The sequence below is a fragment of the Cavia porcellus genome, unplaced genomic scaffold (assembly GCF_034190915.1).
Source record: "Cavia porcellus strain 051 isolate PalLab524CR breed Dunkin Hartley unplaced genomic scaffold, mCavPor4.1 scaffold_16, whole genome shotgun sequence".
In the NCBI taxonomy this organism is placed as follows: domain Eukaryota; kingdom Metazoa; phylum Chordata; class Mammalia; order Rodentia; family Caviidae; genus Cavia; species Cavia porcellus.
The window spans coordinates 31,737,497-31,762,666 of NW_026947499.1; the positions used below are offsets into that span (position 1 = coordinate 31,737,497).

Genomic DNA, 25,170 nt, shown 5'->3' on the forward strand with positions numbered 1-25,170 from the left:
CCACCTCTGGGACAGAACCAACTGGCTAGACAAATTTCTGTCAGGACCAGCAGAGGACCCTGAGATGTTTGAGTTTTGACAGGTTAAAAGCCGCTCTGGCTATGAAGACAAGGTGGGGAAGGCGTTTCCAAATTCATGATGTGCCTCCCTCACCTTTCCTGGCCCTCTTACCACCCACCCCCAAGAGTTCCCAAGAGCAGAGAGGCTCCTTCACATCACAGACAAAAACTTGTCCAGCACTGCATCCCCCAGGCACTTTTGGGGAGAGAGGATTGGGATGCTGCGTCCAAGAAAGGGGCATCCACACACGATGTCCAGCCTGGTAAAGTGACCATCAGTAGGATAGCAAGGGCACAGGAGCACAGAGCTATTTCACCTTCTGTCTGGAGACAAACTGTACAGGGTCCACGGCCCCAAGAGAGCCGAAGGGAAGCAGCTTGGGTTTGTGCTTGGTCCCTGCAGAACAGCTCTGCAGACCAGTCCCTGGGCTCAGCCCCAGCCCCGGCTAGGTGGGCAGACAGCAGTCCGGACCAGAGCCCTGACAGATGATCGCTGACACCCCCTCACACCATTGTGGGGACCCGGGAGACCTGCGCGCCTCTGCGCACCCCCGCGGCAGCCTGCAGGCAACGGGGGCGGGGACGGTGCCCGTCGCCCCCCACTTGCTCGCACCTGCGCGCCACTCCCGACTCAGTGGCCCTGCGGCATCCACGGTCAGCACTCTGTCCCGAACCGGCCGGCGAGTGCACGGGCAAGGACTGTGCCGCCTCCCCTCGCCCCAGCCGGGTCGGAGGTCGCTGCGCCCGGGAGCCCGCGCCGTAGCGCACGCGCGCGCTTCGCCGCCAACTTCGGTGGGCGAGCAGGCGTGGGGGGGGGGGGACGCAGTCGGCGGCAGCCGCTTTGAGGAGACGCCAGTGCGCCCGAACCGCTCCCAGTATCTGACCTCAGTTTCCCCTGCGGCGTCCACGGGTGAGCGCGGGAAGTTCGTTCCTTCTCATAGACTTGGCGGGAGCCGCAGGCTTGGCTCGGCAGACGCGGGTAAGGCAGACATCGGTGCTTCCTACGAAGTTGAGGCGCTGGGAGCCAGGGCTGGACTGGAGCACGGGGCGCGAGAAAGGTAGATCCGCTCAGCTGTTGGGGTCGTCCCCAGTGCCCTGACTCCACGAGCGGATCCACCTGGGCACCTGGGCACCAGCCCCACCTCAACCAAGTGGGAGCTGCGCGGGGTGCTCTTGAGTCCCAGTGGAGGCAGGATGGGTGGGCTGTGATCTACTCGTGACCCCCTGGGGTGCCAAGTGCCAAGGGTTTCCCTCAGACAGAGAATGCAGCCAGTGCATCTGGGGGCATGTCCTGGTCAGTCACAAGTCGGATGAAGGGCAGTGATATGTCTTTGTGTGTGCCGTCAACGGGTGGTTGGTGTGGTCTCCCTTCCCTGTACACTGTGCTAGGTGAGTGTTGGGTTTCCTCTGGGTCCTCCTGGGGTCAGCACCTGATGAGATGGTGTCTGTCACTTCCCCTTACCGGTTCCTAACCTGAAGGGCCAACACTGAAGGAGCCTTCTGGAGTCCAGAGGGCCCAGGAGGAGCCCCTAGTTCCTGTGGCGGAGGTGGGGGGTGCCAGCACCAGCTTGCACAGCTGTGTGGCTCCCAGGGCTGGGTGATCGATGGCCTGGTACAGCCGCCTCTGTTGCCTGTGTATGCATGCCTATCTGTCATCCACATCTGGTAGGGGACAGGGCAGAGAGAAGGGCTGCTTCTGCACCCACCAAATCTAGGTGGGGTCTCCTGGGCCAGCCCACTCCTTCGGACCTTGCAGCCGCTTTCAGCCTCACCTCTCCCACTCTCATACCTTGGCGTGGACATGCTGACCCTTTGGAGGGCCCCTCTCCACTCTGACAGGGATACCCACTTGGTGTTCAGTGGCAGTAGAGGCAGCTATCTGCTCTGGATTGACTATTGGTAGGAATATATTTTTTTTGTCTTTTTCATTTTTATCGGTACCGGGGATCGAACTCACGCCCGCCTGCTTGCAAGGCAGGTGCTTATGCCGCTGAGCTAAACCCCCAGCCCCAACTATTGATAAGAATATAAAGGAAGTCTGCAACCACCCAGCCAACCCTAGTTCAACCCTCTGGCTATTTATTATGTGCACATGTGTCCACATCTATGATGCAACTGTGACTGTGTGAATTCCAACCATATCTGTGTGTCCTTGGGTGAATGCTGTGTGCATGTGTACATGTGTGTGTTGTCATGCACAAGAAGTGGTGTCCACGTGAGTTGGTTATGGGGTGTGTGGGCATGCATGTCCAGGTCCCTCTGTGCTTGGTGGCACAGCCACAAGGAGGTTTCTTCTTGAGCTGCTGAACCAGGGCTCCTGGAGAGCCTTTTATGCCTGTGTGCACACATGCCACGCACCCCACGTAGGCGCAAGTGCCAGGGCAGTGGACAGCCCAGGTGGTGGCCCAGATGGAGTGTAGCGCGGCTCCCGAGCTGGCGTGTGGTGTGGTGTGGGAAAGAGAGGGTCTTGGCTGAGCATGCTGCTGCAGGCTCGGTCGCTGACCTTCCTGAAGCCACCCAGATGGAGCTGGGCTGAGCAGGTGGCTGTGCTATGGGGCCATGCTGTGATGTCCACTCCCACAAGCCTGGGCTGGCTCCCTGTGAAGCCAACCCCCTCCGAGACCCCATGCCTACCTGAAACCACACTAGAGCAATCTCAAGCACACACACACACACACACACACACACACACACACAAATACACACAAACATACATACACACGCACACTCAGTGTTAATCAAACACAATCAGAGCCTCTGCTGGTTTCTGTCTCATTGGTTTTCACCTTGGCCTCCAGTGGGGGTAGGTGGCTCAGCAAGCATGGGAGTCCTTGGTGGGCAGAGGGCCTGGCCACTTACAGCTTTCTTCAGTCACTTATCAGGTACTGGGCACCTACATGGCATAAGGGACAGGACCTGGACAGAGACTATCCAAGGAAGTGACCTGTGGGCCAGCCTGTCCTCAGGGGAAGAATCTGTACATTGTCACTGGTAAATACAGGATGCCCAGTGAATTTACATTTCAGATACATACATTAGAAAATTATCTGGTGCTTGGGTCAGATTTGAGCAGGAACTCTGCATTTTTCTTTGCTAACCTGAAAAGTACCTAGAAAAGAGTTCAGGGTCAAGGAGTCTGCAGTGCAGAAGCCAAGGTCACAGGCAGAGTCAAACAGAGCTCCTTGAACTCTTATCCCTGGAGTAGGGGAGTCCCATGTAGGGGACAAGGAGCCCAAGAGACCTGGTGCTGACTGTGGTCCCCTGTCGACAGGTGGCCATGGTACCTGGACCTGCCCACTAGCAGCCTGCCATGTCTCGAGAAGCAGGATCATGCCGTGTGGGCACAGGAGCCAGAGTGCGGTCACGGAAGCCCAAGAAACCACATTACATCCCTCGGCCCTGGGGCAAGCCATACAACTACAAGTGTTTTCAGTGCCCCTTCACCTGCCTAGAGAAATCACACCTATACAACCACATGAAGTACAGTCTCTGCAAAGACTCTCTCTCGCTGCTGTTGGACTCCCCTGACTGGACATGCCGCCGTGCACCCCCCTCTCCTAGACCCCGGGTGCCCACTCCTGACTGCCCCAGGGATCCTCCAGGCCCTGGCACCCAGCCCTCTGTGCCCAATATTGTGACTGAAAACCTCTCCCAGCACCACTGTGGTGGGGTCCCCAACCCTGGGATTGAAGGGTCACCAGGGCCACTGCCCCCTTTGACCAGGGCCTCCCAAAAGGGTCCAGGTCCTGCTGGGCTCCTGGTAGAGTCATGGAAGCCAGGGCTGGGGGGTGGCCCAAGGAGCACGACCCTGGGAGCTGTGGGGGCTATGACCTCAGCAGGTCCTGAGACCAGTATCCCCTGCTACCCGCCTCCTCCTCCAGGCGACTTCCCTGAAGCCCACAGCCTCCATCTGTCTCTACTGGGTGTCAACTACCCTCTCAGCCCAGGTCTCTTCTCCTACCTGGGGCCCTCACTGGCTGCTGCTGCTCATCTGCCCTTCCTAGCCTCAGCCAGCCCCCTGCTGCCCCCAGCTACTGCCATGCCATCCCAGCACCCTGCTGAGCGCCAGGCCCTGGCCCCCCGCCTATATTACCCACTACTGCTGGAGCACAGAGTAGGGCTGCCCCCAGGCAGGGTAGCCCAGGCCAAGCCTTCTGTGTCCCCCAAAGGACCCCATGGGACTCTGGCTCCTGAGCTGCTGAAGCTGCCCATTCCAGGGCTGGCTGGGGCCTGGGTCCACAGCACCCCCGGGGACCCAGGACAAGAGGGAGATCTTGAGGGAGCTGTACAGAGTGACCACCAGAGGAGGCTGCCTCCAGGGAGCAGGCTGGGGCTCCAGAAGACCTCAAACCTGGCAAAGTGCCATTCCCAGAGCAGGTGGGTGTCATGGACTCTGGGTTCTGGGAGTAGAGAGGTCAAGGCAGGGCTGGATGGGGGGCTGGACCCTGTTCTGAGCTCACTCACTGGAAGTAAGAGCTCCAGGTCATAGAAAGGAACTGAGAGTGGCTTGTCTGTCCTTGGCAGACCCCATTCTCTTTCCCTCTATGTGACAGACTGGGCAAAAGACACAGGGAGCTGGGCGTGGTTGTGCACACCTGTAATCCCAGCAATTAGGAGACTGAGGCAGGAGGATCACTGCAAGTTTGAGGTCAGCCTGGGCTACATAGTGAGTTTAAGGTCAGCCTGAACTGTACAGTGACACCCTGTCTGAAAAACAACAACAAAGAACACAGGGAGCAGGGGTTGGGGGTGTTGCAGTGGGCATTGTATGGGTTACAGCCTACCTTCTACCCTCCAGCTTGTCGTCTGGCTCTTCCCTGATGCTCTGGCCTGAAAACAAGGAGCTGAGTGATCCTGAGGCCCCAGGCCTAGAGGTCCCCCTCACCCAGCAGCCACAGGGCCTGGTGCTGGGCAGCCCAGGACCTGTGAGAAAGGACCTGACCCGGGCCCTGGGTGACTATGCCAGGGTGGAGCAATGCCTGGGGCAGCTGGCCCCAGCTGGAGACCTGGTCCCTCGACCTCTTCGGGAACAATTGGGTAAGATCCGCCGTGAGCTGCTAACCATTCACCAGGCCCTGGCACAAGCAGCACAGCCACCAGATATGCCCCTGGACCTCTCTGTGAAACGAGTGGCCACCAAGGGACCTGAGGCCACAGCAGGGGCCTGGGGACTACCTGAACTGGGACCCACACTGGCCAGGGGGCCCTCAGGGACCCCCAGCATGCTGGGCCCTGCAGCGCCTCAGCCCTTCTCTGCCCACACCACCAAGTGTGAGGCTGACTCTAGTGTCCCACCCCCTGGCCTGCCTCTCCAGGGCCCTGAGGAGCCTGTCATTCCTGGCAGTGGCTGGGGGACCTGTATCAGGGCTGGGGGCTCCCAGACCCCTAAGGATGTCCCTGGCCTTCAGAGTCCCCCAAGTACTGAGGTCTGATCATAGCCCCTTAGTGCACTGACTCTGCTCCATAATCCCAGCCCCACTCCAACCTCAGCATGCATGTGGACAGACCCCAAAGCCCATGGTGAGGCTTGTTTCTGGGGCCACATGGGAATAGTTGGGTCATGGTTATTTATTGATCACCGTTGTGAACATTAAAGTGGAAGTCACCTTCAAATACCCTGTCTGGACTGCCTTCCTTTCTTTCTTTTCCAGCAGGAATAATGGTACACTCCAAGAAAATGTTCCTGGCCTAGGCCTCTGGTGGGCAGTGTCCCTTGGCCTCCCTGTTGGACTTCTGCCTGGGACAGGGCCCTCCTCTGGGGCTGAGGCCTGGGATGTGGTGGGGGCATCAGCAGGGGACAGAGCCAAGAGAGGCATGTGTGTGCTCTGGGGCAGCTCAGATGATTTGTCCTGGTTTTTGGTGCATCAAAGGTGGACAGGGATCTGAGTATCTGCTGACCCCCAACCTGCCCAGGCCATCCTAGCCCCAGCTTCTCTTGTGGTTGGTTATGTGTGCCTCCTGCATTCTGTAGCTTAAGACTGCTCCCCCCTGCATGGCCCCCTGTAGGCCCTGCCAGCCCCTGCAGCCATGATAGGCATCAGTGGCCTTCACAGCTCGCTGCCTCCTTCCCAATGCGGCCAGGCTTGGCCTTCCACAGGAGGGGGTGGGAGTGGTTAGGGAGGGGAACCAAGGGTCCTGGAACCTCAGCTAATACCTTCTTTTCCTGGGAAGCTGGACCACATCTTGCCCACCCAGGAATGGCCCCCGCAGTGGAGGTTGTCCTCAGAGGAGGCGCTGTTCCTGCCTGCACCTGGATGTCCAAGTTGGGGCTAGGCTGGCCGGGCTGGGGCCAGTCCAAGCAGGACCTTCAGCTGCCCCATTAACTGCGGTCACTTGGTGATAGCATCAGCTGGCCACCCCACCATGAGGCGTTACAGGTGATGTCCAGAGCCAGGGCACTGGGTGACCAGGCATAGGATCCTGTGGGTTACAGACTAGGACTGACAGATACCAGTTCTGCAGTCTCCTCTGGAGGCTTTCTGGAGGGGTACCAGAGGCTGTAGGAGAGCCAGAAGGTACTCAAGGAACCCCAAATCCTGAGTCTGAGGCATACTCATCCTTTGGCACCCCAGGTATGTGTTGTACCCTGACTTCTTGTGCTGGGAGCTGCATTGCCAGCTTCACAAGAATGTAGACAGGACCAACCTGCCCTCCTGCTGGAGATGGCAAGAGAGTGACCTAGCCAGCAGGTCACATTCCCCAAGTCTCCGCCAAAATGTCATTGCTTGGGGGCTGTGGTCTGGGGCTGCCCCCGTGTGTCCGTGGGTGTCCTAGAGAGGAGAGGTCTAGCTAAGAGGCAACCAGCCATGCAGGGCCAGAGGGAAGAATGTCCAGGGAGAGTGAGGCCTACTGAAGCCTGAGGCAAGAAAAGAAATCGCTTCTTTGGTTGCTCCTCCACCCCTCCCCCCTTCCTCTTGCAGTAGGGCAGACCTGGACTGTTCCCCGTCCCACCGGCTTATTCCTACAAGGAAAACCTCCCTCTCAGCTCAGCCATCCCCACTTCCCCTGCACAGGCCCTGGTCTCCAACAACAGAAGTAGCCTCCCCTGCCTACAGACTTGTCCCTGCAGGCAACCTGCCCTGTGCCCCCCTCCCCCTACAGGACCTGGTCTCCAACAACAGAGGTTGAGCAGGAACAGAACTGCTGTGGAGCTGGAGCAGAACTGTTGTAGAGCAGGAGCAGGGAGCCTGGCCCCAGGTATGGGACTCCCTGGCAGTGCATCTCTGGAAGGGGCAGGAGGAGAGCCCTGGGAAGGAACCCCACTTCACTCATCAGGAGTCAGAAGTCTCCCAAGTGTGAGGATGACCAGTAGGGGCTTAGGCTACTTCCAAGAGGGAAGAGGTCCTGTGGACAGTGTGAGAGATGGTGCTTATCTATCACTCCTCACTCCCGACTCAGGATATTGTGATAGCTGTGGGCTCATTTGGGGCTTAGAAAACCTTGCAGGAACAGGGCATTGTGGCACACACATATAAGAAACTTCTTGGTAACAGACTATGTGCTTGGGGCTCCTACACTCAGGAGTCTCTCTCGCTTGCTAGCTCTCCCTCCCCCATCCCATCCCTGAGGATTGAGTCCAGGGGCAGGCATAATAGGCAAGAGATTCCAACTGTTTTTATTTTGTGTTTTGAGACAGGGTCTTGCTCAGTTGCCTAACTAGTCTCAAAACTTGCCATCTTCCTGCCTCAGCCTCCTAAATAGCTATAATTACAGGCATGCATTGCTATGCCTCATTCTATCTCTCTTGCTGTTTTTTGTTTGTTTGTTGTACCAGGTATTGAACACAACCTTGTGCTTGCCAGGCAGGCACTTATGCCACTGAGCTAAATCCCTGGCCCTTCTCTTGCAGCTTTAAAGAAGCTAACACTGTGACTCTGCCCACCTGCCTTCTCTTTGGTCTCCTGTCCCTGATTCTCTGGCCTCTTGCCCCCCACACTGGCCAGCTGCTCTCAGGAATCTGCACTGCACCCTGGACTCCACTGGAGACCCTACTTGTTCCCAGCAGCCCCGGCTGCTTGGGCAAATCTTGGTCCCTGCAGGGGCTGAAGGTAGGCCTCGAGGCTTACACTGCTCCTCAGATGGCCTGCTTTTCCTGACGGCTGGGGCAGCACCCTGCGTCTATGTGCTGGACCTGGAGGGACGATCCATCTGCCACCTGCCCTGCCACACACCAAGGGCCAGGGCCTTTGTTCCAGAGGATGTGGCTGTGACAGCTTCAGGGCTTGTGGTGGTCAGTGACCTTGTTCATGGAGCTGTCCATGCTCTGGAGCACACTGCCCGGGAGCCACAGAGCCATTGGGTGATGGTGGGGACTTTTCCATCCCCCCGAGGGCTAGCTGTGGATGCCCTTGGCCGCTTCCTGGTAGCGGACTATGTGATTGGGGCTGTGCACATCTTCAAGTTGGGCCCTACCTGGGAGCCACAAGCCCTGTCCTCAGTGCTGGGTCTGGAGGGCCCTTGCTGGGTAGGTCCAGGGCCTGAAGGTGGCCTCGCTGTGAGCGAGGAGTTTGGGGATGTGCGGCTGTTTGGCAGTGCCTGCCAGCCCCTGGGCTCCCTGGGTACCCTAACAGGTCATAGCTTTGGTCACCCTGCAGGTGTGTGCTCTGACTCAGAGGGCAACATCATTGTGGCTGATAAGCAGAGGCACCAGGTGATCCTGTTTCCCCGGGCTGGGCCACCCGTCTGCCTGCTGTTGGAGGGACTAAAGCGGCCTTTGAGTGTGGCCTGTGTACCTGAAGGCCGGCTCGTGGTGGCAGATGCTGGAGACAACTGCATCAAAGTGTACCAGTACCTCGGAGAACTGGACTGATTGATGGACACTGATGAAAGCACCCCTCACTATCCTGGTCAGCCTCTAGCCTCATAAACCACCCCACAGGAGATCAGTGGTTCCTCTGAGGCTCCTGGCCATGCTTCTGACTCTGAGACCCAATGTACCTGACTCTGGTGTGGTCTTGTATCTTTCTCTTAGAGAGCTATGAGTCAGGTGGCTCTCCTTCAGTACTCCAAAGCTGGACCTTTCCACATCCCTGCTCATCGTGCCCCCTGGCCCTCTGTTCTTTGTTCCTATGTCTACTCAAGCGCCTTGGTTCTACTGGCTCAGGTCCCAGAAGCCTGAGCCCTGGGACGGGCGGCTGATCTATACATCCCTTTGCATGATGGGCTGCCAGCCAGCACATACCTAGCAAGATCTCCTGCCGGGCCCAGCCCCAGCCTCCTAATCAGAAGCTTGCACACAGGGTGGGGCTGGGCTGGGTGGCTTGGGGCAGGGGTGGGGCCCATCAGGGTCACCTAGTCTCAGAAGCATCTACTCTTCTGAGCCTTCAGCAGCTTTTCTGGGCCCACCAGAGGTAAGGAGAAGCGGAACAGAGGGTCAGGTCTGGAGGTATCCTGGGACATGGAACTACTTTGAAGACTGTGTGAGTCTTCAATTTTTCTTTTGCAAACATGTTCAAATAGCTCCAAAGTCATGGGAAGGTTGGAGTGCTGGAAGTGTTCAGGGTGGTATCCTCCTGTCTCTGATGACAGACTCCTGCAGCTAAAATTAAAACAAAACAAAACAAAACAAAACAAAAAAAGCCTTGCCCTTCCCTCTTAAATGGGGGAAATGGGACCTGAAAGCAGTGTGTGTGTAGGGGTGGAGTTATTCAGTGAATCTGGGCCCAGGTAGGAGTTTCATAGAGGAGGGAGCAGTCTTGCCACGACAGGTTGTGAGGTGACCTTTATCTGGCCCCAGGTCATTAGGATGTGTATTTTAGGTCATTGCCATTCTTGGTTCTCTCACTAGGTTGTGGCCTAGGTGGGGGATTAAATGGGCAGAGGTTAAAAAACAAAAAAACAAAAAAACTTCATGCATTAGGGCCTGCCTCCAGGGCTCAATAAATGTCAGTTACTGTCCTCACTGTGGGGACGTTTTTTTCCTTCAGCAGGGTCCAGGCTCTGTGTGTGACCTCCCCAATAGTACCCATCAGCCCTAGATCAGGTGTAAGTACCTAGTACAGGGACCCTGGAGTGGTCTGACCCAGCCCCTGGGCGGACAAAGTGGGAGGGCACTGGTTGGGGCTGGGGCCAGCTCTTCTGAAATCCCACGCCGGGCCTGAGGGCCTTTTCACCTTGGGAAAAGGGAACAAATCTAGTAGTTCTGCAAAGATGGGGGGAGGGAATGGCCTCTGCGCGTACGGAACACTAGGTGAGCGGTGTGCGGGCAGCCCGGGCGTCTTTGAGGGTAGGACCGTCGCGCGGCAACGCTCTGAGCGGGCGGAAATGAAGCTCGTGTCCTGCAGAGGGGACGCGGCGACCCTAGAGGCTCCTAGCACCTTTAGTCCGCCCAGGATCGCTTAACACGGTGCTGAATCCCAATCCCTCACCCTCCTCCGGAGACGCAGCCTGGCGGACCAGTCGGTGAGCACGGGGATGGGCTGGCGTGGGGGAGCGGCCGGAGTTCTCAGTGAGGATGAGGTGGGTTATCCAGTCTCTGCGGCCGCGCCAGTCTCTGGCCTTTGGGGTCTGTTTTCCTTGCCTGCAAAGTGGGGTCGTCCCGCCACCCTGAGGCTAAGGCAACCTGGCGGGTTTCTATGACCTGCCCACCCTGAGCCCACCTGGACCCTTACAACGTCACGGGTGTCTGTGGGACTGGCTTGTTCCGGGCACTTGTCCTTGACCACAGAAAAGGGCAGAAATGGCCTCACTTCCACCCTTCTGAAATGAGAGAGAAAAGCACTGTTTACAGAAGGAAAGAAAGTTGCACGCGCGCGTGTGCATGTTTAAACAAACAACATAGGGTAAAAATGAAACTTTCTGAGGCTTCACAGAGGGGGATTTCAGGCTGTGTCCCTGGCCTGTGCTAATTGGGCCCCAAACCTATTCATGTACTGGAGGATGGATTAGTACTTCTGCTTTATGCGATGCACTTTGATTGAAATTCTGTGTAAGGTTGTCAGGAGACCTCTTTGCCTGACCTTTTAGGGCTGTTTTATGGGAAGCTGTCTTATTCCTTTCCAGGCTCTGGACGTTTTTTAATCACCGTCTTTAAAGGTGGTCACATTACCCAGGTTTCTACCTCTTTTCTCTCATCTTACACCTTCTCTACTATCGATTGCCTGGTGTTTCATCTTTTTCTAGCTGCTGGATACCCTGCAGCCTGGTGAGCGGCTGCACTTTTTTGCACTTCGGTCACTTCCAGAGGCTGAGGTGGGAATGAGGATGAGAATTTGCCTCCTAATCTGTTGAAGTCTCTCACCACCACTCATCCTCTAACATCAACATCTTGCCTCCAAATCGTTTCTTAGACATGAGAAGCTTCTTGTTTTGTTTTGCTTTTAAGCTTTGTAGATAAAGCATATTACACACAAAGCAAGCACACAAATAGCGTGTGTACAATTGCTGAATTTAGCCAAATAACCAACTCCTCTCCACAGAACATGTTTATTATTAGATCAGAATGTTTCTCTTCAGATAATAGTCATGATGTTTTTCTTGGTTCCTGTGAAAAGGTATTCACCAACAGGGTATGAGAGTGTCTTTACTGAGCTGGTGTGTCCTGAAGGGCTGATGCTGAAAGGCTTGGCGTGTGCTGGGTGGTCTCTTGTAGCAGTACCTAGCTAAACATGTTGATATCTCCACAGATGAATTGTTCTGCCCCTTCTACAGTGCCCCTAAGTGCCTCATGACCCTCTGGAGGGAAGCCCTGAAGAAGGGACAGGAAGAAAAATTGGGGCATCAAGCTTTCCTTTGTGGGCATTCACCAGTTGCCTACCCTCTGTGGTCATTATGGGGAAGGTGCAGTTGGGAGTAGCTTGACTCGTGGCTGGCCTTTACAATTGGAACTCATAGCTGTGAAATCTCCTCCTTCCCAAGCTGATGAACCTACAACATGCAACAGGCTGTTTGTATCATTGCAAGCTCAAAAAGATTCACCATCACTGGCCTAGGCCTTCCAGCCACTGGTCTGGCCTACCAGCAGGAAAATAGGACTACTGGCACTGGTCTCTTAAGCTTCTGGCATTTGTGTCTGTATCAGGTCCCTTCCCAACCTGTGTCCCTGTCTGTCCCTAAGGGGCTGGTGAACACTGGACTTGAGTTCCCAGGCTCAGACCAAGACTTGTGTCCTCCCCTCTGAGGTGTGTTCCATCTTGGGGGACTTTTCTTGGGTGACTGCTGTGTTCTTCATGGAGGCAAAGAAGATAAATGTGGGCATCTACACCTTGCAAGCAAAGTTGTTCTTCCTGTTGGCCTGTTACAGGGTAGAAGAAAGAGAAAACCTGCCCAACTCAGTAGGGCGTACCTGAAACAAAACACATAATCCTCAGCCTGCTTGCTTCTGAGAAAGATAAGGCTCAGGGCCCTGCAGAATTTAGTGCTTACAGCTACTTGGGCATTTGCTTGCTGTTCAAGGCCACAATGAGGTAGTTAGTGGGAGACTTCACTCTGAGAACATGACAGCATTTCTCATACTTCCAAGTCCCATGCCCACCCACCCAATGTCTGCATGGCTTTGTGATTGTAGAAATACATCCTAGAAGAGGGAAAATGCTCCCCATCTTGAAGCCCTTTCCTAAATGGCTGTTGGGGGTCCCAGAGGCACTGCAGGTAGAATGAGTGTCACAGTGAGGGCAGAAACTCATGATAGTTGAGCTTATTTCCTGATTACAGTGACAGGTGGATGCCCTTCCTGCTGTGGAGGAGGAAGTTCCTTCAGGAAGGGAGAAGTCCAGGCTCTTGGCTTTTCCCCAGTTACCTTCTGGGGTGCTGCACCAGAACCCACAGTGGCCAGTATGTACATTCTTCTGGTTTCCTTTGAACCAAAAGATTGTTTTAAGCCGGGGATTTAGCTCAGTGGCATAAGCGCCTACCTTGCAAGTAGGCAGTCATGAGTTCGATCCCTGGTACCGATTAAAAAAAAAAAAAGATTGTTTTAAATGTGTACATATGTATGTAGTTTTTATCTTTTTGAGACAGGGTTTTTTTTTATGCAGTACAGGCTGGCCTTGGGCTCACTTTGTAGCCCAGGCTGGTCTGAAACGGGCAATAGTCCTCTTGATTCAGCCTCCCAAGTGCTGGGATTACAGGAGTACACCACCATGCCTGGCTTGTGTTTTTATTCTTTGTGTGTGTGTGTGTGTGTGTGTGTGTGTGTGTGTGTATGCGCGCGCGTGTGTACACATGTACACACACATGCGCGTGTGTACACACATATTCTTAAGAACTGTTTTAGTTACTTTTTTCTCATTGCTCAAACAAAATACCTGATACCCAAAATTAAGGAAGTAAAGATTTATTTAGTTCACAGTTTGTGGAGGTTTCAGTCTGTAATCAGCTGGCTCTAAGGTAGGGTGATATGGCACAGAGGCAACACTTCAAGGCCTAGCTTGGAAGACAGCAAAAGCAACAGGAGCAGAAAGGGGAGAAGAGCAAGCAAAATGAGGACCTTAGCCACCTGCTGAGTGGTTTAATTTTCTAAACTTCTCAACTGTAAACAATGTACCAACTGTTACAAGCATATAATCTGTAAATTCTGGTTAAAATTATAATTTGTGCTATTTTGTTGAGACTAGATACTTCAATGTATGACACAAACTTCTGTAATCAGAGCTCTTTAAAAACTTGTGCTAGCTGGGTGTGGTGACGCATACCTGTAAAACCAGCACTTAAGAAGCTGAGGCAGGAGAATCTTTGCAAGTTTGAGACCAGCCTGGACTGCAATGTAAGCTCAAGATCAGCCTGAGCTGCATAGTGAGACCCTGCTTAAATACATCACACACACACACACACACACAACTTGTGCTAGCTGGTATAGTGGCGTATACCTATAATCCCCGCACTCAAAAGGCTGAGGCAGGAGGATTGTTGCCAATTTTAGACCAGCCTACATAGCAAGACCCTGTCTCAAAAAGACAAAACAATAACAACAACAACAAACCCCACCAACTTATAATGGTACACATCTGTAGTCCCAGTTACTCAGGAAGCTAAGGTAGAAAGAACAAAAGTTCCAGGCCAGTCTGGGCAATTTAGAGGGATACCATCTCAAAATAAAAAGTCAGGGATATAGGTCAGTGGTAGAACACTTGTCTAGCATGTGTGAGGGTCAGTCCCTACTACCAAACAAAACAGCTATGTGCTTAGTCCCACAAACCTTCGTCAGGTGATGTCTCTCAGGATATGTCACCTTGCACTGTTTCAATCTGGTTGTCTTTTTTTTTTTTTTTTTTTGTCTTTTTCATTTTTATCGGTACCGGGGATCAAACTCACGACCGCCTACTTGTAAGGCAGGTGCTTATGCCGCTGAGCTAAATCCCCACCCCCCAGTCTGGTTGTCTTAAAATAGGAGGAATCACCATCCTACCAAGACACTCACAGCAGCTGCCTTGTGGGGCACTGCTCATTCTGCCCTTGGAGGAGAAGGACCTATATAAGATGGACAGCCAAGGCTCACCAGCCTCAACAATCAAACCAAAAACTGGATCTCCCCAACCTGTGGCCAACAGATGCATTCATCAGGACTCCCTGTCACATACTGTGATCACAGCCTTGCCAGCCTTCAAGCAGCAGGAGCTCTGAACCTGCCTCTTCCCTCCCTTCCAGGGTCGCTGGGATGGTGCTCAAGGCCTTCTTTCCTACATGCTGCACCTCAGCAGACAGTGGCCTGTTGGTGGGACGCTGGGTTCCAGAGCAGAACAGTGCCGTGGTTTTGGCTGTGGTACACTTTCCCTTCATCCCCATCCAGGTCAAGGAGCTCCTGGCCCAAGTGCAGCAGGCCAGCCAGGTGGGTTTGGCTGTGGTGGGGACCTGGTGCCACCGGCAGCAGGAGTCTGAGGAGAGCCTGGGCCACTTCCTGGAAGGTCTGGGTACCATCTTCTCCCACAACCCTTGGCTACAACTGTGCCGGGAAAGGGGCAGCAAGTTCTGGAGCTGCAAGGCTACCCACCACCAAGGGCCTGGCATCGCTGGTGTCTCCAGGGAGGATCATGTCATTCTTATCTTCTATGACCAGCGTAAAGTACTCCTGTCCTACCTGCATCCACCCACAATCCTGCCTGATGGCCAGGCTAGAGATGCAACAGCCAGTTCAGAGGGCCTGGCTGCCATCTTTGACACAGTTTCACGCAGTGAGGTGCTATTCTGCAAAGACCAGTTCGATGAAGGCCCCGTGAGGCTGAGCCACTGGCAATCAGAAGGTGTGGAGGCCAGCATCTTTATGGAGCTGGCGAAGCAAGCTTCAGGGCCTGTCTGCCTGCTAGTGACCTGCCTGCTGTCACTGGTCTCAGCTGCAAGTGCCTGCCGGTAGGTGCCACTGGGGCCATGAAGGGAGGGGCAGACCGTGGGCCCCTGAGAGTCATAGACTTGCCCGTCAGTGTACAGGGACATGGAAGCCCGTATGGGTGGTTCCTGAGGCTAACAGCAACCCCACAGGCCCTGGCACTGGTCTTACCTTTCCTCCTCTGACGTCTCAGAGTATATTCCAGTAGTAGTTGCAGTTTTCGATTCTGTTGCTCCTGGAGTAGAGCTAGTGTTTCCAGCAGCTTCAGTGACTATTTGTAGTCCACCAGATAAGAGGATGGAGTGAACTGTGGATGATTCAGGTCCCTTAAATCTGGGAATTTTTTGGCCTAGAGCTCATATAGGCCTGCCTGCTTCCCTGTGCCCCCACCTCTCCACACAGCAGACCTCTGGGCACCACAGCTCTCCCTAGTGGTAGAGCTTCCTTGAGGCTGTAGGGTGATATTCCCTCACTATTGGCCTGGGGTTGTGGTTCCCAACTTCACATTCTTCAGAACCACCAGCAAGGCTCCTGGCCCACTGGCTCAGCCCATGATTTTGTGAAAGCTCTTGAGGGCCCTGAGTTTGCTGGCTTATGAGCAGAGAACCTAGGAGCCCCTTCCTCCCTCTCTCCCTAAGAAGACATTTCCCTGGGACTGTCACCCCATAGGGAGCGGCTGTGGTTTACCCTTGATTGCTCCTTTGCCTTTGATCCAGGGACTCAACACAGGTGTGGAGACTGGCCTTTCCCACTTACCAGGGCTCGGTGGCTCTGTGGGGACATGCCTTAGATGTGGGAGTTATTGGGGATCTTGTGAAGAATGCACTTTGGGGCTTCATGACAGCCTGGAAATTAACTAGATGTATCTGTGTTGAGGTACAGTTCCTTAGTTTTTATTGTCTTGCCAAAGGACCCAAGAAAGGGTTTGGAGCTGCTATTGAGTACCAGGTATTAATTAGCCCATCAAATAAATGTTAGCTGTTGACTGGTGATTATAGGCACTGACACTCAGGTCGTGAGCCATGGCTGTTACTGTGGGAGTGAAGCCTCTCTAACCTTCATAGCTTTGTGCCTCTTCCAAGTATCTCCTGGGATTATTGTCAGGACCTGAGCCATGCAAGGCTTACCCACAGCCCCCGAGAAATTATCACACTAGTGAGGTCTCTGTGTAGCCAGCAGGAGGTCACCTGTTTGCCAGTTAGGAAGGGTGGAACTTGTTTCATTTTTTTGTCTCAGACTGCTTCCTTGAGAAAGAGACCTTTGACCTCCTATCTCTCCAGGTTCTAGATATGTGATTTGTTGCAGCTCTGCACTTTCTAGGTGTGCTTTGGGCCCTTCCTTGCATCAGGAGCTTTGGAAGGGGGTATGGGCTCCTGTCTGATCCTCTTTACAGGAAGGCCAACATGGATGTGCTCCTGGATGTGGCCCTTGGCCTGATGCTGCTTCCTAACTCCACCTGAGGGCATGCAGTTGAGTTGCCATCAGGCACTTTTACCTCTGCTTGCAGACTTCTCCCTTTAACATGTGAGAGCCTGTGAAAGTTTTTCCACGCTCCCTTTTCCTTGTGAGTGAAGTGGGTTTGTAAACAATGTAAGAATCTAAGCAGCCAAATTGTAAATTTGGAATTTAATTAGCTGAGGTCAGTGACCAATAGCATGGACCCTTGTTTTAGAATCTCACTGAGTGACCCAAACTGGAAAGTTATAGAGCTTTTAAAACTGAGAACCACAAATAATTGTTTCCTGTTGGAAACAATTTAGCTAGAATCTTACATTACTTTTTGGTTGACACCTGTATCTTGCTTCTTTTGTTGAGCGAGTTAATTTTTCTCTTGTGGGTACAGCTCATTTTGCTTTTTTTATGGGACTTGTACCGAGTAATTTTTTATTTTTTTGGGTCAAATATAGGGCACTAGTTAAATGCAGGGCTCAAGATGGCATCAGTTATGCCAAGCTACAACAGTGAGAAACTTAGTCTCACTGGGAAGCTGGATTAGTTCTGGAAACCTTCAGCATGGCTCCTGGGCCCCATCTGGCAGGCAAAGCAAGGTCCTAGATAGGCAGCCCACCTGATTCCCACTTTTGTGACTGTACTGATCTCAGATTTGGGATGACTGGGAGACTAAGGTATATTGAGGTCAGAGGTTTGTGAGGAGATCAGGTGCTGTATTAAGGTGAGCTCAGCATGGCTGGGCCCTGGAGGTGCCACCAGCCCTGCTGAGTTCTGCAGGAGCCACTGGATTCTGGCCTTTCCTCTCTGCACCTGCATTTGCATGCATCATTAGAAAGGAAAACCCCGATGGAACTCTTGATGAATGCTCATGCTCTCCTGCAGGCTGTGGAAGTTGTGGCCTTTGCCCTTCATTGCCAGCAAGCTCTCCACTTGTGAGCAGCTCCATCACCGGCTTGAGCACCTCACACTTGTCTTCAGTACTCAGAAGGCTCAGAGCCCTGCTCAGTTGATGAGGTATGGCCAGTGGCTCCTTTACAGAGTAGAACAACCTGGGCCCAGTCCCTTCCCTACCCCTGCTCTGTACCTACCTCCTTAAGTATCCTTAGGCTGCTACTGACCTTTTTTCTAGAAAGGCCAACATGCTAGTCTCCATGCTCCTGGATGTGGCCCTTGGCCTCACTCTGCTGTCCTGGCTTCACAGCAATAACCGGATTGGGCAGTTGGCTGATGCCCTCATCCCCATGGCTGATGTGAGTATACGGGGGTTTCCTGAGGGGGGACCTCTCCTTCAGCTACCTGAATCCCTTAAGTCAGCTGAAGTAATTTTTCCCTCTCCTCACCCTACAGATACAGCCCTTGTCCTTGACACTGAGTAGAGGACTGTTGGGACTGGTGTCTCTCAGGACAGCACTTGGCAAGTGCCTGCTTGTCCTCCTGAAGAGGAATATGTCTGAGGACACTTGTTTTTATGGTTTTGTTTTGGTTTTTGCTTTGTTGTTTCTTTTCTTTGAGATAGGATCTCACTATGTAGACTGGCTGTGAAGTTAGTCTGGCATCAAACTCTTGGTAATCCTCCTGCCTCAGCCTTCCAAGTGCTAGGATTATAAGTGTACATCACCATACGGGGCCTGTCAGGGGATACTTATGGTTAAAGCTCTTAGGAAGATCCAGACCCAAAATTGCGGTTGTCCATTGATCCCCTACTCCTGTGATCAGTTTTCTCTTTTGGACTCTGTGCTTTCAAAATTAGCATCAGGAAACCTTTCCACTCAAGGCTGTCTGCCAAGGCATGTCATACTGCCCGGCATTGGTTACATAATTCCCATGCTGACAGCTAGAGGTGCTGGAATGTCTTGTGTGCTCCTAACTTTACCAGCATGTCCTGGTGAGGGGCAAGGACTTCCCTCCTCTTCTGTCCTTGTCTACCTCCTATGTTTACATGCTGCTTGACCCAAAGTATTGTCTCTCCCATTAGGAACATGTCTTCTTGCTTAGGGTGCTCCCTCTGGCCCTTTGCCTACCTTTTGGCCTCTTGGGGCTTTCTTGTGGGTGCAGCCTCTGCCCTGTCCTTGTCCAGGCTGTAGGTGTGCACTGGGCCTGCTTATAGCCAGGTCAGGACTCTAGGGGGTTGGAGCCAGTGCCTTTCAGCTCCATGTTAGCTATAGGGACTCAAGGCCAATCTAGGAGGAAGGAGGGGTTGGGGTAGGGAGAGGCATAGGTATTTCCACACTCTGCTTTTTAACCAACTTTGTCCTAGACATCCCTTCTGTCAAGTTGCTCAAAATATAAATATTTAATTGAAAATGAAAGTCTCTCCCTGCTGCCAAGCTTTTATCCTTTAAATAATAAATAAGCTCTATTTATAAAGAATGCTCTTTCCTTCTTGCTAGTCTTGACATGGCCAAGGTCTTAGCACAAGATCAAGAGAGGCCTTTAGGTTGGGGCACAGAGGTGTTGCCTATAGCCTTGCCTCAGCAAGGAAAGCCAGGGTTCCTGTGGCCATTACAGCACCTAGACACTGATTGTCCTCCTGGATAGCAGAACCTGGCTTTGCTACTTTTTCTCAAAGTTATTGTGCTGTCTCTTGCCCTCACTTGATCCTCTTCTTTCCTCTGGGGCCTCATGTCCTCCATTGCTGCGGCCTGTTGCTCTGGGCCCTGATGGGTTGATGTCCTCTTACTCACACAAGGTCACATACCCTGGGTAGCCCAAGTGGTGATAGATGGTGGTATAGGATATTTGATCCACAGTTCCCTTGTAGGGCTTGAGGTAAGCCAGGTCTGTCCAGCCTTGGCCATGTCCAGGTTTGGCACTGAGGCCTTTGGAGTCCAGAGGTAAAGGGGTGAGGTGGGAGGGACCTGCCCAAGAAGCCAGGGGGAGCTGTCAGCTGCCAAGGTTTTTGTGCTTGGGCCTAAAGGGTGGTTCCTTGACTGGGCAAATTTGGGAAACTGCCCATCCATGGATATGGGGATCTGGATCTTGGGAGGAAGGAAGTATAGACTGCCTTTGCCCTTCTTAGGCAGGCTAACCAAGGTGGAAGCCTATCACAAAAATCTCAGGAGGTGCTGATGTTGATTCTGACTGCCCATCCCTCCAATAACAGTAATACCATCACCATCCCTTCTCTTGCCATGTTCCTGCAGCATGTGGCTGAGGAGCTTCAGCATCTGCTGCAATGGCTGATGGGTGCTCCTGCTGGACTCAAAATGAACCGGGCATTGGACCAGGTGCTGGGCCGCTTCTTCCTGTACCATATTCACTTGTGGATCAGTGAGTGCCTGATAGGGGTTGGAGGGTTGGCAGGGCTTCACACCCCAGGGACCCAGGCCCCAACTGAGAAGGGTGGCAAGGCCCCACTGGTCCCTTCTGCTCCATTTCCTAACCTCCCATGCCATCATGCTTGGCTAGATGCCTTGCCAAACATCAGGGTCAGTGGTGTGGCTTATGTGCTTGTGGTTTCATAAACATCAAGTAACATGTTTAGCAAGGAACTGGGAGCCACAGGACCCTTAGTTGTACTCCTCAGGGCTGACCCCTGTCCCACCAGGCTATATCCACCTCATGTCTCCCTTCATCGAGCGTATCCTGTGGCATGTGGGCCTCTCAGCCTGCCTGGGACTGACGGTTGCCCTGTCTATCCTGTCGGACATTCTTGCTCTCCTCACCTTCCACATCTACTGCTTCTATGTCTACGGTGCCCGGTGAGCATGTGTGTCCTGTGTGCAAACTTTGGGCTCAGGGCATTATGGGCTCTGGTGGGGTATGAGTGAGTGTTCCAAATTTGCCCAGCCAAGGATCCCCTCTTCAGGCCCACGCATAGTTCTTATGGTGCCCATGTCTGCAGGCTATACTGCCTGAAGATCTGTGGCCTATCTTCTCTCTGGCGTCTGTTCCGGGGGAAGAAGTGGAATGTGCTGCGTCAGCGGGTGGATTCCTGTTCTTATGACCTGGACCAGGTGCTGTAGCTGACCCACTGCTCTTTGCCTGGGGGGGGGGGGTACACAGAGACTTTCCTCTAGCCATAGAAGACCTTGCTTCTATGACACATGGCCTGAGGCCCCATGTCCTAACTTTTTTAGTTTGGTACATTGGTTTGCTCATACCTGACACAAGAGAGCTTTCTTTTGATACTGTCTGTGGCCATGTACTGCACTGGCTGGTCTCCCCACAGGCCTAGTAGTCCCATAGGAGCACCCCTTATGGTACTAGGAAACTTGCCTGAGCAGGCTTTCCTGAGTTTACTTGGATACCAAGAGGTCCCAACTAAAGTAGCAGGCTGTGTTGTGGTGGGCAGTGGGTTTAGCCATTGCTAGAGGGGCCACTCTCACTAGAGCCTTAAGTTACCAGGTGTGCCACCACTTCTCCCCACAGCTCTTCATTGGGACCTTGCTCTTCACCATCCTCGTCTTTCTCCTACCCACCACAGCCTTGTACTACCTAGTATTCACCCTGGTGAGCTACAAATTCATGTCCCAGGCCCTTCAGTACTTGAAGTAGTCACTGCCAGCGTCATCTGGAGCCCTGCAGCTGTGGGCCAGGCCACTTACCTCTACAGGCTAAGTTAGCATGGCCATTTTGGACTTTGGGCAGGATATATTGGGCCTTAGAATGGGTTGGGGGAGTCCTACCTTGGGCACTTGGCTGGGTACAAGGGCCAGCAGAACCTTTGGTGGGCAGTGTAGGCAGCAGGATCATGGAGGTCCTGGGTGCTGCAGTGTGGAGAGTGGGAAGTAAACAGTGTCAGCATATAGGGCTTTGGGATTCATGGTCTTTGACCTGGTGGGAGGGCTGATTATCTCCCCCCTGCCTTCTTGGTAGCTGGACCAAGGGTAGGCTCTCTGCTCTTCTCCATGCTTTCCCCAGGGCCCATGACCCCTGGTCATCCTTGGCCATGGCCCAGGATCCCATCAAGCTGCTGTCTTTGCAAGCATGTTCAGCAAGGATTTGGTCACAGCCTTGGTTCAGAGGTCCTGAGTATTGCCTCTGCTGCAGCTCCGGCTCCTGGTGGTTACTGTGCAGGGCTTGATCCATCTGCTTGTGGACCTCATCAACTCCCTGCCTCTATACTCACTTGGCCTTCGACTCTGTCGGCCCTACAGACTTGCCGGTAAGTGCTGCAAGCTTGGCGGCCAGCCCCCTGGCAGGTAGGAACATATATACACTGGATCCTGCAGAAGTGCCTGCTATACTGGTCACCTGCCTGGAGGCAGTGGGATGTGGCATGGGTGGTTGGAGAAGGCAGAGCTTCCTGGCTCAGGTGACTCTCATAAGGCAGAGTCAAGGACTTCTTGAGGCTATGGGTCAAGGCAGCTCTTGTTGTACCCTTCCTGTAATGTCTCTGATTTGTTATATATCTGTCCACTGTAGCTTATGTATTGTCTGACTAGGACTCAGAGAAGGTTCATCTTCACATGGGTTATGTTAGCCATGTGGCTACCTTAGCCTTGGAGGGCAGGCTAGGTGAGGTTCACCAGGCTGGTTAGACTTTTATGACAGGAATGTCCTGCACTATTTATCATTGGCATCCCCTACCCCAGCTATCTCCCTACTATCCCTGCTGCAGGCTGCCCCCATGGGTGCTCTGATACCAGTTTGAAACTGGTTCCTGAGGGGAGGCTGTTCCTGCTGGTCAGGGGCTTTGAGTACAGTCCAGGCAACTTAGCAAGACTTTGTCTCAAAATAAAAATTTTTAAAAGACTGGGGAAGTTGCTTGGTATGAAGCCCCTGCTTGTTAGCTCCTCTGGCTCAGAAGATAGGACACAGCAAGAGACCTGAGAATTTCCTGGCACAACACTGTCTAGCACCCATTCTAAGGTGACCATGCCCATGCTGAGGTGCCTCTCTCAGCCAGCTCTAGCCATAGGATATGAATGTGTTTTTCAGCTTTGAACCAAGGTTTCCTCTTTTTCTGAACACCCCAACTCCTTTTCCTTCCTTCCCTCCCTTCCTTCTTGTAGTGGCAGTTGAATCAAGAACTTTTGCACAGAGCTATTTCCACAGAGCTGCAGAGCTGTAGAGGCCATGATGTTGCCCAGGCAGCCAGCTCAAGCGAAGCAGATGGAAAGGACGGGGCAGAGATTGCTGCATGCTCAGGCAGGCCTGCCACCACCTGGGTGCTACAGAGAAAGGGACCTTTGCTGCCAGAAGTTGCTGCCCACACCACCCTCTGCTAACTGGCAGCACAACAATAAGGGCTGTCTGCAGGGCTCTGTGAGTACTGAGTAAGGCTGCCACCCTCCCCTTCATTATCTTGCTCTTCTTGCAGCTGGCGTGAAGTTCCGTATCCTAGAGCACGAGGCAGGCAGGCCTCTCCGCCTCCTGATGCAGGTGAGACCTCTCATGCCCCTCACTGATACCTGGAGTGGGAGCCCCTTCCACTGCTCTGCCTGTGTTTGGGGACATCTGGGGTCAGTTGGTGTGGGATGCAGGCACATATCAGTCTGGGGCCAGGTGCAGAAAGGGGGCCCAGTGAAGCTCAAGAGCAGACTCCACAGAGGAAGCTCCCAGGGTTCTGGGCACCATGACCCATTATGCCTGGAGCCCCCTGCAGGGCCTTAGTGCTCATGCTGATGTTTTGTTTTGTTTTATTTTGTTTGGTACCTGGAATCAAACTCACAACCTCATGCTTGCTAGGCAAGCACTGTGCTGCTGAGCTATGTTCCTGATCACTCATGGTGGTTTGTTTGGCTGAGGTCTAGCCCAATCTATGGACAGTGTTCTTTTACCACAAATTAGATACCCTGGGCTACCTACTTTACCCTAAGTCTCAACCTCCTGCCCTAGGCCCCATAGGGCTTAAGTTCCTGGTGAAACAGAATCAACTTGCAAAGAAGACACTAGGCATTTCCTACTGGGCCCAGACTGTTCCACTCCATTTTAAACAATCTTGGGTGCTTGGTCCCTTTGGGAAGGAGCAGGACAAGACTTTGGATACCTTAGCAGGTTGCAGGTTACCTCTTGGGCCAAGTCTATCAGGCCTTGGATGTCAAGGTAGCCAGGGGCTCTGTGATCTTCTCCTACTCAGGAGGTTCCTGGGAGCTGAATGAATCCTAGACAGAAGCATATCGATCCTTAAGGGACCTGGTGCTCCCACCCCACCTCACGTGCCCCCCCCCCGAGTTTGGCTAGCTGTGTCATGGGCAAGGGCATGTCTGGGCTGGCTGGCCCTGCCCCACAGTTTCTCAGCCCAGGGACCTCCCAGAAGACCAGCTAGGTTCATAGTGACTGCAGCCTAGCCCTTTCTCTGCAGACATGCTGTAGCATCCTGATCACCATGCTGACTGCCATTCTGTCCTTCCAGATAAACCCTCTGCCCTACAGCAGTGTGGTACGCACCTATCGACTACCAAGTTGTGGCTGCCACCCCAAGTACTCTTGGGGCTCCCTGTGCCGTAAGCTGTTTTTTGGAGAGCTTATCTACCCCTGGAAGCAGAGAGGGGACAAGCAGGACTGAGGTCCCTGGCTGTAGCCTTCCTAGTACCACTGCATGGCCCATTGTCACACCTCAGCCAGAGTTCATCAACCTTGAGACTGGGCTCCATGTGCACCTGAGTGGGCAGGCTTTGTATCAAGTTCCCATCCTGATTCTGGGGCCTGATCAGGGCAAGCCAGGCAACCTACTGCCACACTCCATCTCTCTCTAGCACCATTGGCCTTGGGACCTGCCTCTGATCTGCTGTGGTTACCACACTCTGCCCTATCCCCAGAAACCCTCAGGTTTGCCTCAAGTGTGCTGGCAGGTCCCTGTGGCTGTCCCCTAGTGGTAGGTGGAGGGATGCCTTTTGGGATGCACTCCTGGGTTATTGGTATCTTCCAGTTGCTGTAGCAGAATGTCCCCTACCTCTGGTGGGGAGGTGTTGGAGCAGCTCTTGACACCCAATCCCAGGGAACCAGAGGCCATACACCCTGAATTGAGCAGGGCTTGTCTACTGGGGCTCCCTGGTGAGTAGCTGGAGGACCCACAGTTCTCCCATAGTATGCGTGTCCCTGAGAAGGTGGTCATGGCTTTCTACCTGGTTGTCAGTCAGCAGGCAGTGATTGAGGGCCCAGGAGGGGGCAGCAAGCCCTGCCCATCTTTGGGGCACTCAGGACTGTCCACCTTGGCTTCTCTGCTGCCCACACCTCTGCTTCAGGCCACATCAATTTTAAAGCACCCAGTGAAGGATGTCAGCTGGGATGGGTCCTGACCTACCTTCTTCTTTTGTTATAATAAAACTTCACATGTGTTTGGAGTACTAGTTTGGCCTTTGTCATTGCCATGTATACAGTACTAAGGTTTGCTCTGAGGTGATTGCTATGCCCTGCTTCCTGTTTGAACACCTGTGCACAGTGCTGGTAAGTGGGGAGTGTGTACATGCTCTTTTTTTTTTTTTTTTGTGTGTGTGTGTGTGTACATGCTCT

The 25,170-nt window shown here is 53.4% G+C and overlaps 3 protein-coding genes across 7 annotated transcripts; all 3 read left to right on the forward strand.

The window, feature by feature from the left end:
• The first annotated feature begins 561 nt into the window (after window positions 1-561).
• Window positions 562-5,672, forward strand: Prr35 (proline rich 35). Its single transcript, XM_023560819.2, has 3 exons — window positions 562-1,038; window positions 3,331-4,436; window positions 4,858-5,672. Exons 2-3 carry the CDS (start codon window positions 3,370-3,372, stop codon window positions 5,489-5,491), a joined length of 1,701 nt encoding a protein of 566 aa, XP_023416587.1. The 5' UTR covers window positions 562-1,038; window positions 3,331-3,369; the 3' UTR covers window positions 5,492-5,672.
• Window positions 5,673-6,491: 819 nt separating this feature from the next.
• Window positions 6,492-9,362, forward strand: Nhlrc4 (NHL repeat containing 4). The gene is made up of 2 exons (XM_023560774.2): window positions 6,492-7,256; window positions 7,909-9,362. Exon 2 carries the CDS (start codon window positions 8,362-8,364, stop codon window positions 8,866-8,868), a length of 507 nt encoding a protein of 168 aa, XP_023416542.1. The 5' UTR covers window positions 6,492-7,256; window positions 7,909-8,361; the 3' UTR covers window positions 8,869-9,362.
• A 27-nt stretch (window positions 9,363-9,389) lies between these two features.
• Window positions 9,390-25,001, forward strand: Pigq (phosphatidylinositol glycan anchor biosynthesis class Q). 5 transcript variants are annotated; one of them, XM_063226202.1, is made up of 11 exons: window positions 9,390-9,409; window positions 14,643-15,341; window positions 17,653-17,784; window positions 17,900-18,020; window positions 19,914-20,040; window positions 20,318-20,471; window positions 20,615-20,726; window positions 21,142-21,222; window positions 21,763-21,877; window positions 23,036-23,097; window positions 24,071-25,001. In XM_063226202.1, exons 2-11 carry the CDS (start codon window positions 14,653-14,655, stop codon window positions 24,221-24,223), a joined length of 1,746 nt encoding a protein of 581 aa, XP_063082272.1. In that variant the 5' UTR covers window positions 9,390-9,409; window positions 14,643-14,652; the 3' UTR covers window positions 24,224-25,001. The 5 variants fall into 5 exon arrangements, 3 of the variants coding, with proteins under 3 accessions (XP_063082272.1, XP_063082273.1, XP_003478461.1); XM_003478413.5 differs by lacking the exon at window positions 9,390-9,409 and adding an exon at window positions 10,241-10,460; XM_063226203.1 differs by lacking the exons at window positions 9,390-9,409; window positions 23,036-23,097; window positions 24,071-25,001 and adding exons at window positions 10,228-10,460; window positions 22,728-23,024.
• The last annotated feature ends 169 nt before the right edge of the window (window positions 25,002-25,170 follow it).

Bases quoted from the DNA above. Each gene is read 5' to 3' on its own strand.
- Prr35 (XM_023560819.2), top strand. From the start codon at position 3,370: ATGTCTCGAGAAGCAGGATCATGCCGTGTGGGCACAGGAGCCAGAGTG. The intron at 4,437-4,857 runs GTGGGTGTCATG...TCTACCCTCCAG, and splicing joins AAGTGCCATTCCCAGAGCAG to CTTGTCGTCTGGCTCTTCCC.
- Nhlrc4 (XM_023560774.2), top strand. From the start codon at position 8,362: ATGGTGGGGACTTTTCCATCCCCCCGAGGGCTAGCTGTGGATGCCCTT.
- Pigq (XM_063226202.1), top strand. From the start codon at position 14,653: ATGGTGCTCAAGGCCTTCTTTCCTACATGCTGCACCTCAGCAGACAGT. The intron at 20,472-20,614 runs GTGAGCATGTGT...CCATGTCTGCAG, and splicing joins TTCTATGTCTACGGTGCCCG to GCTATACTGCCTGAAGATCT. The intron at 20,727-21,141 runs GTGCTGTAGCTG...TTCTCCCCACAG, and splicing joins GTTCTTATGACCTGGACCAG to CTCTTCATTGGGACCTTGCT.